This window comes from Anopheles aquasalis, chromosome 2, assembly GCF_943734665.1.
Source record: "Anopheles aquasalis chromosome 2, idAnoAquaMG_Q_19, whole genome shotgun sequence".
Taxonomy (NCBI): Eukaryota; Metazoa; Arthropoda; class Insecta; order Diptera; family Culicidae; genus Anopheles; species Anopheles aquasalis.
The window spans coordinates 64,415,647-64,430,646 of NC_064877.1; the positions used below are offsets into that span (position 1 = coordinate 64,415,647).

The 15,000-nt window shown below is 49.0% G+C and overlaps 1 protein-coding gene across 1 annotated transcript; it reads right to left on the reverse strand.

The window, feature by feature from the left end:
* Window positions 1-7,822: 7,822 nt before the first annotated feature.
* On the reverse strand, window positions 7,823-8,346 carry LOC126576408 (histidine-rich glycoprotein-like). Its single transcript, XM_050237672.1, has 3 exons — window positions 8,196-8,346; window positions 8,025-8,119; window positions 7,823-7,951 (listed from the first exon to the last, which is right to left on the reverse strand). The coding sequence occupies exons 1-3, from the start codon at window positions 8,344-8,346 to the stop codon at window positions 7,823-7,825; spliced, it is 375 nt and encodes a 124-aa protein (XP_050093629.1).
* Window positions 8,347-15,000: the final 6,654 nt, after the last annotated feature.

The following is a 15,000-nucleotide window of genomic DNA, read 5'->3' on the forward strand; positions in this document are numbered from 1 at the left end:
GTTCGGTTGTGGTTGAGCCAATTTGGTCAGAAGAATGCACGGGCCGGTAAGTAATGCCGGTTGTGGCGTGCCGCATGCGAATCTGGCCGCCGGTTTCACATGCTACCATGTGGCGGAATGGTTGGGTTTGAAGATGCTCGATCGATCGATCGAAGGTCGATCAGGTAGCGGCTAATTGATGCTCATCTATTGCTGCGTCTATATCTTCTATTCAATTCCTCGAGATCGGTGAGCATAACTCTTCTTTAATCAAGACTTACATTCCATTTACATCAAGAATCAATCGGTGTGCACTTAAAAATGGTCCTACTAAAACTAAAGGGACATTTGTAAGAAATAATTGTTTATTGTTTATTGTATTGTTTAATATTTTTAGTTGCACCAACAAGAACATAGTATACAGTGTCTCCAAAGAAAATCGACAATCTTAGTTCTACCCACTAATGCTAACCACATGTAAGTCGCAGACGATTTTTCAACCCCAAGAAAAGGAGGAAGCGGGATGGATCCGGAGCACGTAACATACATTTTTCTTATACAAACAAGACTGTTTTGTGGTGTTTTCAACGGCTGTCTGCTGTTGTTCAAACACACTATTAAACCGCTTATGCTAGCTGATGGCCGAGCATATGCAAAGCATATCCAGCAACATAACCGAGATTCTCCAGCCTGCAGATGCTACCCACGAAAGTGAATGTTTTCTGTTCAAACGAACGAACGTTGTCTGCTTCCCAAGGAATACGTTTGCACATGAACGCTACAGCGTAATAATGACTCATAATATTTAGACGACATCAATTCTGGCTTACTACGCGCGCTACGTAGACAACCCACTTAACAGGCGCGTGTCTTCAAGGCTTGACAGAGATTAGCACCGAAGCAACGTCTCGATGGCGACGACACAAGCAACGTATCGTAAGGCCAGCACACACCACAGGTCCACCGACCACGTCACAAGGCAAACATTTCGGCAACTGTGGAAGATTCCACCGGCAGATTCCGTAAACACACGCTCCACCGTTTGTATGCTGATCGATTGTCCGCCACTTTCTGGAGCGTCACGAGCATGCAGGAACATTTGGGCAGTGGCCAGCAGCGGGACAGTTTGTTTAAGAGTCTGGAGCATGTGGAAGCCACAAAGTCTGCGAAATGCGAAAGGTGAAAAAACGACCGACGGAAGATGGCTGGCAGCGCGTGCTGCGATGACGAGGTGTTTGCACTACGTCTCGAGCAGCGCAGGTCACATGGATGCGAAAACGCGTCGAGAGACACGCGCTAATCACAGGATACTGGATTGATCCGCAGTAATGGATCGGAAGTGATCAGCTAGCATCCAGCAGCAGCAGCAGCAGCAGATGTTAGTAATGCGCGTGTAAGCGAATAATGGAATGACGACGGAAGGGCGGGATCGTAGCGTCAAGTATAGCAATTATCATCTGGGCCTGGGGTCTCCGTGGCTGGTCTCTAAACGATTGATCTACCAAAAAGCTTCCATCCGCTTCGCTTCGGCGCCATCGTCAATTGAATTGCGGGAACTGAGGACAGTCTCTGCGGTGGTGGCGGTGTTAGGTGCTAATATTGTGACGTCACGGTGTTGACACACTAAAAATAGATCTGTTAAAAAAGACGACTTTTGTGAGGTGACAACTGTTGGCTGGTGCTAGTGGTGGCCGGGCACCGATTGAACAGACTATCTAACAGATTAGTCAGCCAGATGTGAAGAGAGCCAGGAGATCTTTCGTCATAAATTGTTAATTAATCGTCATTCGCGAACCAACGGGGTGAAGTTAACGAGCGTGGCATGCTGTGTCTCTGTGTAGAACAGAGCACGAAGAGAGATCTTTAATAAAACGTTTGTAAAATGGAGTAGTATCTTGTCGTAGTCAAAGCACTTAGTACAGCATAAGCGTAGGATTAGAATTAGGTCATTTAACTAAAATCTAGTCCCAAGAATCAGGTTTTTTTTATTTAACTTTTCCATTATCCATAATAATTCAAAACAATATCGGGATGGATTGAGGCTTTATTGTTGAGGCATTACAGTTGAATTCAAATCAACACTCAAATGTTCATCCAGACAGGATTTATAAGTTTTAACTGGACTTGTTAGAATATACTTAGAAAATTCTTTGAACATAATGAGCCTCACATCCATTTTGATCAGTACATTGTGCTTCTTTAGCGTACTGTACATTAAGGTTGGACTTCGGTATTTAATTTTTATTTGCGACACATGCTTTTAACATTTTTCCCTAAAAGCTGATCCTTTCAAGAGTATTGTGTAAAAGTTTTGGATCAATCGAGAAAAAACTGACAAAGATACAGATTTTTGAAAATCCGGGTTTCATACAAGGCTCCATACAGCTCGTTACTTTGAAGAGCGTTTCCCTAAACCAACGTTTTCAAAGTCGGTGCCCATCGCACCGTAAAAACTACTGGGCCGATCGTTTTGAAATGTTTTACACATAATTTGAATACTTTTTGCCAGGTAACCCCGTCAAAATATCATTAAAATTGTTTTTACTTTTTTTAAAACTAATCTGTAAAGTTCATTTTTTATGGCAGAATCGCAAAAAGCATCACTTTTTCAACTTCAAAAATCAGCTAAAAATCGAAAAATTGGAATATCAACAATTGGAATATAATTGGAATAAAACAATACCAAATATTCTTCAAAAGTTTTAGATAATTATGTCATTTACTTGAAAAAATACAGTTGAATGGTTACGTCACAAAAAATCGTTAAAAACGGGCCTTTTTTGGCCCGAAAATACCGAAGTCCCCCTTAATGCTTTGGGATCTATTGTTATTCATGGGAATACTGCGTTAAAAATGAAAGCCTAACCAAGTTTTATTATTAAAAGCATCTGATTGCCATAAAAATTGATATATTTTTAATAAGATACACCACTACTCGATAATATTGACGAAAATTTCCTTTTTTATTCCAGCAAGCTCATCTGCATCGTCGGAGTGACCTAGGGGCACTTGCACCCAAACAGTTCGCTCCGGTACACGCCGTACCGAACACGGAGCGTGGCCAGCAGCCGCTATCGGTACCGATGCACTACCGATCGAGCCGCCCTCTCGAGAGACGCGAGTTCGCGCTCGCTCTTCAACCAGCTGGACCAGGGCTTCCATTCGAGCAAAACCTCTCCCTCGTCCATCGTCGGCGATGGTGTTGGTTTATCTATCATCGATAACTCTACCGAACCAGCCGTCGCTTCGGCTGGCGGCCCCACCATATCACCCCCCCAGCACCACCACCGACCACCTGCGTATGCCAGCGCAAATTTTGCGATGGAAATCAATTTACCGAAGCGATCCATCCCAAAACATACGACGAACCGTTACCGTGCGCCGGTCCCAGGTGTGACAATTATTGCTACATGCGCCATGGTTGCCAGTTTATGGCCCTCGAATGACGCGGTCGAATCTTGGGCGCTGTACTTTGTCGCCCGTGCCCGTGGACCGTCCACCAACGCAGGACCCAGCTGGATCAGCGATTCGCGTGTGAACCCCTTTGCGCCGTCGATTCGATCTAGATTTGATTCTTTGACTTCTCGCCTTCAAGGGAAAGCTCGACTGTCTGGCAGTACTGATCGAACGAAGGGAAAGGGTTTTCTCTCTCTCTCTATTGCTTTTTTGTAATACTTTTCGTCGTGGTCCCCCATCTTCCTTCTCCTCCTAAGTCCGTATGGCGAACGCCCGGTGCCAAAATACATTACTTAACAACTGTCGCGACAGTTGGCGATAGTTTGTCGATGAGGGCGACGCGTGAGAAAGTGTATTTTCGGAACTACGCCCCGACCGGCGGATCCAAACCCGTGGCATGAATGCCATCGTCGTCGTCGTCGCCACCGCCACAAGACACCAGCTGCTGCATCCGCTGCAGTTTGCGATTCGCGATAAAATAGTTCGAATAGTGCAGTCTGAGCCGTGGCTGCTGGTGCACGGGTGCCATTGCGAGCCAGTCTGACATACCTGTGCGCCACGGCGTGTGTCTGTAAACGCATACGGCACCAAGGCATCGGGGCGCGACTCAGGAATGGGCCCAGTAAGGAGCGTTTGCCGAGCTCCGATGTCCAAAGTCCACGTGGCGCGGTGTGAAGACATTAAAATATCACGCACCATTCACGCGCAATGTGGAGTGGATCACTCACTCTGCGGAGTCTGCGTCGAGGCTGTGCTCTCGGCTCGTACAACCAGCTGCCCTAGGCCAGCGCCGTGGGATGCGTGCGTGATCACGATGATGGTGGCTCACGCCAACAAGGTGCAATAAGTGTGTGCATTGCCGGCGTCGACACGCTCACCGTACACCGATCGCAATCGCCTTCTTCGATGCAATGCGATGCGTGCGAGTTTGCAAAAAAAATGGAAACAAGAAACAGAAGAAGGGCGACAGGGATTCTGCTGCTGCTGCTGCTGCTGCTGCACCAGCGTGCGCTTCACTGGCGCCGTTCTATTTGCAGTCAATGAATAAACAAACGGTTGATTCGCGAAACCCCGATCGCGCGGCACACCGGTCGTGGACCGTGGATCTTCTCCCCGGCCTCTCCCACCTCGGGGTGGGTAAGAATGAAAGTGCAACCGTAAGCACGCCTGCAGGGCCAGGGATGTTGCTTCTAGCGACCACAGCGATGCAGCTGCACCTTCGCTCCGAAATTGCTCCCGATGGGCACTAAATATAGTTCGATGGGTTCGATGGCGGTGATCGAATCTGTGCGGAGGGTAAAGGCAGACTCTTGAAAAGGGATTGAACCACTTTGGGGCATTTGGCGTAAAGGGTGGCTGCGGTAATTGATTTGGCTGATTGTTGGCAATCGATGTGGCAATCTCCAAAAAAAAAAACTTTCGAAAATAAGGAGAGGTCGCATGAAATGATCGTTGTAAGAAGTACTGCTTAGAATTTTGCAAAGGAACACATTTTTTCACATTAATTGTCTTCAGAGTGGCTTTTTTAAATGGTAACCTTAACCTTAAGTGTTAATAAATGAGTTAGTAAATGGGTAAGATGAAGAGATTTCAAGTTATTTTAATAATGAGTTCAAATTTCATTATAAACACATTTCTTTGAAAAGAAATCGTTCAATTTATTTTACCTTAACTTTAACCAGAAATCGAGAAGAAGAACTTTACATTTTCTACACAAATCGCGATTCTAAATTTCGCGCGAGTCTTCGGTTTTAGATGTAATTTGATAATGAATAATATCACCTTTAATTTACTATTCCAACCAGCGCGGCAATGTCTAATGCACGTAGAAGTGTTCTCCGATTAATCATGGCCCCGGAACATGTCTAATGGTAATTCATGATTCACTATGACAGCGCGGCGACGACCATCGCGAGATGCGCCACAAGCTGGCAGGCGCTAGTAGTGAAGCTAATCGAACCTGGCGATGATTCCAGCGCTCTTCTTCTCGCCCTCCGCCCCTCCCGGGTTCGTTCTGTTGCTGATGAGCGTAATTTATTATAGCAACCGATCATATCACGCGCACACACAGCTGATCCGCGCCAGCCAGCCAGCGGCCAATCGTCCTTGGCACCCTGATGCCGACGGAAGTGGCCGATTAATGGCGCTTTACGATGCCGTTTTGGCGGTGATGTGAGAAGGCGTCTGTGTTTTTTTGGGGAGAGTTGGGGGTTTTTTGTTTCGGCAGCAGCAGGAGCAGGAGCATCATCATCACTATCCGCTATCTACCGACCGGCATCACGCTGGCATCCTGGGCATCCGGTTTTGTGCACCGTCGTTGTGCGCGGGGAGAAGAACTGAAAGGATAAATGATAAAACGATGCTAACAACTCGCATGAATGCGAGCAAACCGCGGAGCGAATGTTCAGTCCCCTCCAAAAAGTGGCCCCAAATCGGACAGTCGGAGACAGAAGTGATTCGCACCGGTGAAGTGGCCACTCCCGTCGTCGTCGTCGTCGTCGTCGCCGTCGCTACCATCCCAGAGGTGCAGACAGCAGAACAGAAGGACCTTGTGCGAGAGTAAAATATCTATATATTTCGTTTCTTTATAAATAACCATAAATATAAAAATTCATAACGAGATCACCCGCCGTCGTCACTGCTGCCGCCGCCACCGTCGCCGCCATTGCGTGGAACGGAATAACCCGCGGAGACAACGAGCGACCGAGCGCTAAAAGCGCACATAAAAACGACCGCCAAAATGCCACTTAACTTGGGTCTCTTCTGCAGCATTTTGCCTCATTTTCGGTGCCACCCCAATTCCTGTCCGCGCTCGGAACGGATCGCCGGACGGATGGACGGATGGATGCTGTTTCGCGTAACTCCCAACGGACCGCTTGCTTCCTTCGATTTCGGTTTTTAGGCCCCAAAATCTCGTCACCACCAGGGACCTCCAAAAAGGGGGTTCGCTCCTCGATCGGCCCTTTTTTTTCTCGTGGCGGAAAACAATAGAGCCTTTGTTTTGAGTGTGGCCAAGGGAAAGAGAAGGAAAAAGGGAAGGGACGGGAAGCCGGGTTCGCGCATAAAACATAACAAACAACCCGCCATGTTCCCGCGGGCGATATCACCGTGTTACGATCGGTGGCGGCGCAACAACATCGGTTACAAATGTTTCGGACACCAAGCGTGCGGTGCGGACTCTCCAGCAGTTCCACTCCCCCTTCTGCGTTCCCCATTCTAGGTCATCTTGTGCTTCCTCCCTTCTCTCTCTCTCTGTGTTTCCCCCTGTAGCACGGCCCGAAAGGAAGTGATTCCGCATGTTATTGATTTCGATTTGATTGAAAGTCGCTGCAGCGCACGCAGTGGAGCGAGAGCGAAACCGAAAACCCCCAAAAACCGGACGTCTGGGAAACCTGAGAAGGGCACCGAAGGTGGATGGCACCCACCACTGCTTTGCCGGTGCCGAGTTAACCAACCTGGTCCGAGATTGCAGGCCATGCGATGGATCCTTTGCCTGCATGCGGAGTAACCGAGAATGACATTCATCACAGCGAGAAGGAGAGGCCAAGACGTTCACCGAAGACCATAAGGATGATGGTGATGACGATGTGATGCGTAACCAGGGATCGGGGGGACAGTCTTCGGATGGTCCGGATGGTTGCGAATGTGGAGCGAGAAAGAGAGTTTGCACCATTTGTGTCCCGTCCTCCAGACACATGCAGTTGGTCAGCGAGGAATGGATAAAGTCAATGAAGCGAGACAACAGTTTTTGGGGGAGAAGCAGTAGAATTATTGAACATTTGTAACACTTGATTCCTTGAAGAGCATTAAGCAAAGTCCCTCGAACATAATCCTACTGAACTAAAGACTACAAGTATTTAGCATCTTGTGGTCTTAGTTGTCATACGAGTTAACGAGCTCATTGGATTCGGGGTGACAATTATCGTGACGAATGCATACGATTTCCGTTTTATTTTTCTTTTCAAAAAGCGAAAACGATCCAAGGTACTACCCGACCACATCTTCGTCGTTCTGCGACGCGGGCAAAGGGTATAAAATAAATGGACAAAATTAATGGTTTCATTCTCTGGACCATCGTCGCTGTCACACAGAGTCACGGTTGCGAACGCGTTGGCCCAGAAAGGACCGTCGTCGTATCCGGTGCATGTCCGCGGACGCGCTAAATGGGTTCGGGAATGTTCGAATTTATTATCGCACCTTTCGCAGCACACTGTCCCTGGTGTTGCGTCGTTTTTCCTTTCTTCTTTTTGTACGATTTACAGAAGCTACAAGATCGAGATCGGCTGTCCGTTCGAGGGCTTAGCCTTTAGCTATTATGTTCATTCGGAAAGGGAAAGCATAAAACAACGGTGCAACGGTGATGACTTTGCTGGCTCGAGGTCCCCGCCTAGAAGTAGTGCGTATCGATGTGACCATTGTGGATGTCGTGATGATAGTGGTGATGGTGATGACGATTGTGATCGAAATCCAATCCATAGTGCGGTTCGTAGTGCTCCGGATGGTGTCCGGGGTATCCCTGAGAGGAATGGAATGAATCACTGAATCTGTTCCGACTGTTCGAGGTCACACCAACGCTACGCACGCCTTACCTCATGATGGCCAAAGTCCTTGTAATGATGATGGTGAACCTCAGGATAGTAATGCACGTGGTCTCCCCGGGGCGGCAATCCAAAAGAGAACAAGTCTACGGAAAGGGACGAGACGGTGCGTGTTAAAGCTTGGGAACATCATGCCGTTGATCGTCTTCTGGGAGTTCTTACTTCGAGCTTCTCGGCGTCCACCGTTTGCGTGCAATTCACTCGCTGGAAGTGATTTTGCGTCAAGCAGCTGCAGAAGGCCACCGCAGAACAGCATCACCAGAAGCAGCGGCACTGGGGACGAAACGAAGCAACTTCCTGTCGGTGTGGCCATCGTGTTAGGACTTCACAGCAGACCGCCTCTACTGGGGAAGTGATCGTTGTTGTTTTGTTCGTTGACTTTTTGCTCCCTCTTTCTCTCTCTCTTTGTCTCTTTGCACTTGTCCGATCGACTGCGTGAGACTGCTTCCGTGGAGATGCGTCTAGCGCAAGTAACGCCACCGCTGACCAAACGGTCCGCTTTTATAAGACAACAAGACGAACAGAAAGACAGAACCGGGAAAAGACCCCTAGTGGCCCCAAATACTAGTCTCCAGAAAAGGGTAAAAAAACACTCCAGTCAACGCACAAGTGGTGGATATTATTTTCAAATTAAAGATGGACCACCGTAGCGCCAGGTGGACTGTGCTACCGGGCACAGCATTCGTGTTGGGCAGCGGCCACACGCTCGGGAGCGGTGGAATCGCAAGGAATTCAGGCTAATGATACCGTTGGAAAATTAGCACACGAACCACCACACCGGGGTAAGCCGGATCGGTACGTATGACAACTCATTAAATTCGAATTAAGATCAGCATCTTTGGTGAATTTTTGGCGTTAGTTTTTTCTTTTGGCGAGTTAGTCAAACCGATCCGCTGACCTTCCGTTATGGTGGGACGAGAATTATGTTTGGTGAGTGGCCAAAGAAGTGGATAAGACGATGTGCTGGATTCGAAATTTGAAACTTCACATGAGAACGAGTAGAAGATCGTGAAAAGTGAGAGCAAAGATCGCCGTTTCTTACTTGACCATAATGCACGATCTTGTACATTGTATAGTCATGGCCAAATGTTGCATTCTCAAATTAATTTAAATTCTCGAAATCTCGAATTAGACACTCCAGCCAGTAGCAGTAGCTCCCGGAACATACGGAACATTGACCAAAAACGCAACTCGGTAAACGACTCGGTGCCAGGACGGGACAGGATCGAATCAATCTTCCGCTTCTGAGACTTGAGCCCTGAAACCACTTCTTCCCTCCGTGTGTTGGCTTTTGATTGCCCAACACAACTGCACCACCACACCATTCCGTCAGCCATCCCATATCCTTCATCCAGCACGCACTCTCAACGCCAAGTGAGCTCGAGTGACATGAGAACCTTCAGCAGGTGTTTGCTGGTGGCTGACCGTCGAAAAAAGAGACGCGAGAGATGGAAAGCGAGAACGGAGGTGGTTGGTCGGTCGGTTGGTCGGAAATCTAAACCCAAACCCGGTGTTGTCCCGGGCGGCCGATCCTTATAAAAACAGTCCATCACGGTGATCGAGCGTGGGCACTTTGCGCCCCTTGTCCATTGTTGTTGTTCGTCCTTTTTTTCCCCCGCTCTTATGCCACTGTCCATTGGACTGACGGGCAATACCATCACGATTACGGGAACTGAAGTTACGTAGCAGACGAGCGAAGGCGAACGCACAAACCGAGGACCATCGGAGCGTGTGAGAAGAATCAATCTAGAAAGATCATCATCAACTGCGACACCTAGCGGGCCCGAGAGAGGTGGTTCGTCTATTTTTCCCATTTGTCGTCCGTCGATCGGTGCTTTGTCCTTTTCGGGAGTTGCACGGCAACGGTTGGGGGGGTGACCCAGGAGTCGCACGATCGCAACGCGTGGGATCTCTCCCGGCCGTTGGTTGGACACAATACAAAATTGAATGTGGGCGAAGGCATTGTCCAAAAAATGGCTAAATAAGGTCCAGAAAGTAATGTCGGGACTCGATTGAACAGATGTGGCAGGATCGAACGCAGCAGGAACTTCCATTCAGCGTACCTCAATTAACTAAGGAATAGACGAATTGTCTTTCTTTCTTACTCATACTCCATTCCTTCAGGAACCAAATGTTATATTTGATTGTCTTTAATGGTAATGAATGAAAAGCCATCAACAATTTCAAATTAACGGACGCCACATCTGACCGGTCCTCGGCAACGCCCAGGTTCGCTCTGTAATCTGTACTGGCCTAATTTTTGGTGGGACGACTCCGGTGCACGTGGTAAAGGATGCTGGCGTTCCCTACGTTAACCCGTGCCCACGACACGTAATCCTCAGATCCCCCAGGAGGTTTCAGTCGCCATCGTTGTCGTCGTTTCGTTTTCGACGTTTCGTTTCCTGATATTCCTTGTACCCTTTTGCTCTCTGCCGTAAGCCTACAGGTTTTCTACAGGTTTCCACTTCCACTGCACTCTGTCCCTTGGTTGGGTTTTTAATTCCCCTGCTTTTTTTTTTCAACGAACTTCTTCTCGTTGTCCCTTTCTTGTGTCTGTTGCTGTTCTTGCGGCGACCAGGAACAGCAGATACCGAGGACGCTACTAGACCAGCGAACAGGAGGTAAGGTAGGGCTGTGGTTTTATCGGACAAACCCACGGACAACCCGGGACGATCTTACCGGGATACCGGGACGTTGCTGCTCTCCCAAACAAAGATGGACCGCATCGATGTCCGTGAAAGGAGGCGATCTCGGCGGCGGCGGCGGCGGCGACGGCGGACGGCGGCGGACGGCTCGGCCGAACGGCTGGATGTTGTTTTAATTGGGCGTAGGACGCAGCGTAAGTAAGAAGATCAGGATCGAAAGAGAGAGAGAGAAAGGGACAACGAATCCGGCGAGCTGCGAAGCACGGTGTGAAGGGGGCAAAGCAAACGGTTAAAGGATCATCATTTGAGAACGGGATCGGGGCTATTCCGGGATCTCCAACTACGGAGCAACCAACAAAAAAAAAAACAAGGAACCCAGTTCCCGAAGTGCGCGAAGAAGAGCAAGAAGTAGAAGGTGATGCAAGCGACGAAGGCCACAACAACGGCAGCGCACACCTTGTGGGAACAACAGAAAAAAAAGCCAAGGATCTGGCCACGGTGGTGCCGGTGTTCGGCGGGTCATGATGTCCTTGGCTGGCGAGATTCGAACCCATCCTCGTGGTCCCTCTTCTCGGTCCATCGGGTGTATAATTTTATGATTTGTGTAATCTGGCCCGTACCCAACCGTCGTCGTTTCGTTCCGTTCCCGGTTGACCGATGGATACGGTCGCACCTCTCGTTCCCCCTCACGTTTTGCTCCTTCGTCAGACGAGAGAAAAGGAGAAATTTCTTCGAGCCACCTGTGCTGATCGGATTCCCGGCGTGATCGCTCGATGGGAACCAGTTCCCCGTGAGCGAAGCAAACCACCGCAGCTGTGCGTGCCGTGCGTTTGTGTTTGTCAGAGAGAATGGTCATTAATCTGTTCACTCTTGGTACCACGGGAGCGCGTAACAAAAGGACTGGGGCGATGGTGATCCTTTTTGCCGAAAATATCCGCCAGTTCAGTTCAGGAGCATTCCTTCGCTTCCGATGTCCTCCCTGGCATCTGTTGACGATGTTTGAGCTCATGTTTCACGCGCGCCGCAACCGCAAATCCGTTGTCCGATGGTGTCACAAACAACAGCCATTAGCCACTGTGGCCCCTGATCGTCCTTGTTTGTCGTCGGTCAACCAACCAACCGACCACTCTTTCGGCGTGCACTGTCACCGTTCGCTGGAATGTCAATCTCTCTGCCAGCGGAAAAGGGAGCCAAACGATGAGATGATGATGAGCCGTAAACAACGGTTACTGTTGGCACCGTGGCGGATCGCGGGATCGCGGGATGTTTGCAAACAGAACGATGCTTGATCGCGCCAACAGCGTGACCCCAAATAAAACCAACCACCATGCACCACGATGCGACCAACAAACAACAAACAGCCAACGGGTATAATGAGCGCGAGATCCCAGAAATGGTACCAGTGCATCCCACGCACCCCTCTGGTGTCCCCTTTGTTGTTGACCAGCTGGAGTGCACCGGTATAGAGCCGGATCGTGCAGCTGCGCGTCTCGCGCAGCGTCATTTGCATTCGGGCGCTCGCGCAATACGCCCTTCGGCGCTGCCGGCCAATGTCTATTTCCAGCCCATCTCAATCGCAGGGCGGCACTCGCTCGCGGCTTGTAAACAAACCTCCGTCGCCCTTGCTCCTCCATCCACAAAGCAGCGCCAAAGATGGTGCTAGATGGCTTCAAATCAACTGGCGCATCGACGCATTCGCGACTCTCTCGGGCTGCAGCGCGTTGCAATCAGTGCCCGAGTTGCATCAGGAATCGCGCTGGGATTGATGGAAATGTGATTAATTGATCCACGCCAGGATTTTCACACCGATCGATCGACTCCAGTAAGCCGGTTGAAGGACCGGATAGAACCTGCAGTAGGAGGACACAGGAAGACTGCATTCCGGCACCGCGGGATGAATAAATAGATTAATGCTAATCGAAACGGGTTGATAGTGCGGGTGTAGGTCACAAACACTCACACCCCTTGTTGACGATCGATCGCAATGATCGGCCAGATGTTCTGCTTCCAGCACGATCGCTGCAACAGATGCCGATGATTGCATCATGCAAATGGCGATTCATCTGGCGGTGTACCCCCCCTCTCTCTCGCGCGCGGACAACAACTCCAGGGACCTTCGATAGGAGCGATAGGAGATTTCAATGGACTACGATTACCTCGCCGCAACGACACATATTGCGTCGCATCACATCGGTTAACATGTGCGCGATCGATGTTTCGCATCAGGCTGGGCCGTGGCAGGTGCATCCCGTACGATCGCTGAACCCAAACCCAAACTCAAACGGGTTTGCTGGTGGTCAACTGATGCGTGTTACAATGTTAGGAGAAGATGGATGCTGGATAAATTAGCCGTAACGAATCGGGATTTATCGCAGCAAAAGCGTTTGAAGCGGGCGATCGAGGCCCCAGCGACGTCCAAAGCCGCAAGGCAACCAGTTCGGGGTGTATTACATGGACGATTTAAAGTGCCGCGGACGATGCTGCTCAGTGCAAACACGCGAGAACGTGGCCGCGATCCTTTTTCACTTGCAACAGACTCACGGTGATTGCTCGTCCGTCGCTTAAAGATGCGCTCGCTGGCTGGCGGTGCAGTTCTAGGAAGTCTCCTCGAGGCGAGCCGGTCAGCTCCCGGACGGTGAAGCATTTCGGACAGCGTATGGCCGCCGGTAGGCGTCATGCGACAACATCTTGCGCAGCTCTTGCACTTGGCGTACCTGCGGGGAAGTCGAAAGTGAGGTTAAAGAACGTTCACGCGGTTCTCCGTTCATCGATTACGCCCGCTGTTCGCCTCCGTCTGGAGTGACGGGGAACCACGGGCTGGGATGTTGCGGGGGCAAACTGCTCTGGCCATACGGTGCGAACGCGATGGTAATTGAATGGTTCGGTGCGCCTCGGGAAGGCCGGCTTGCTGTCTCCACATAAGGTCGGTGTGGTGGTTGTTGCGATGGCGGGCACACGGAATGAAGAGAGAAAAAAAACCCCCAAACGTGCGACTCCCGGAGACGGTCACCCGGCTGCGACGCAAGCCGTTGACGCTGTCTCCCTTGGGAGTTTTTGTCGTTCTCGTGATTGGATCTGGTCCCTCGATTTCCTGGAATACATTCCCGGGCATGCGCGGTGCTTCTGCTGGTGGTGATCGCTTTCGGAAGTAGTTTGATGTCCCTGTCCTGCTGTCGCGAGCCCATTGGTTTTCGATTGCAACCGGGACGGGACACCGGGGAGGGTGCGCCATTTGCATCAGGAATGTGCCGTGAAGTTGCACAAATCAGTTTTGGTCATTAAAAGTGTCCTGCTACGATGCTAATTGTCTGGGTATCGAGATCTGGACAGCAAATGGTGTTTACGGACGGGGACCAGAGTAACGAGACCGGTGACGTCAAATTACATGAGAAAGGAATGTGGTAGTATGCAGCCGATGCTCACCGCATTCCGTGGGTAAAAGTGAAAATCGAGAGTCAGTACAGCGTAATTTATGCTGGAAAATCGATGCATGTATGGTGTGGTTTGTGCCAATTGGTGACAATGAAACGTGATTAATGTATGATCGCTTGATTTTATCATGAAGAGAGCAATTAAAGAACGGGTTCGAGAATTTTCTCAACGGTTAGATTGTCTTTTAAAAGATCCACAAATCCACGAATCCAATAGAGAAATAAACTAACGACGTGCAATTTAATTGTGTGATCTAGATGCAAACGGCACTTTCGACGAGGGTGCATGAAAACTAATGAAATATTATTCATTAAAAAAAAATTTTTTTGTCATAGTAAGCTTAGGATGGATTCGGTTTATGCAAACAAAACTGCAAAAAATTGTTTAAATCCTGGGTAATCTTTAAAAAAACCGGTTTATTCAAACGTTCCATAAAAAATATCGCTGTTTTATAGCATCTCGAGAAAGCCTAAAAGACGCAGCCAACTGGCTGCGTACTGTAATTTTCTCTCGTGCTTTTGAATTTTTCAAAAGCGGTTGCGTGGCCTTTTTCGTTTTTTTAGTGGACACGTGCAAGCAACAAAAAAACGAAAAGAGAGAAAAAAGTAAAGTCTCATGTGAGAAACCCAGTGTGTAAGCGCAGTGAGGAAGTCGTGGGTTCGGAAGAGACAGGTGGAGCGGAGTGACGAGTAAAAACACAAAAACATCCTGTAAACAAAAAACGGAAATAAACTACAACTTGATAGTTAATTATATAATAGCTAAAATCCTTTGATAAACTTCTTTCTTATTTATTTATTCGACGAGTGATCAAGCACCTTCCGCTTCCACAGTCCAATTCTTTCGGAATCAATTTGTCATGTTTGTATGTTTTCAATCATGTTATAGAT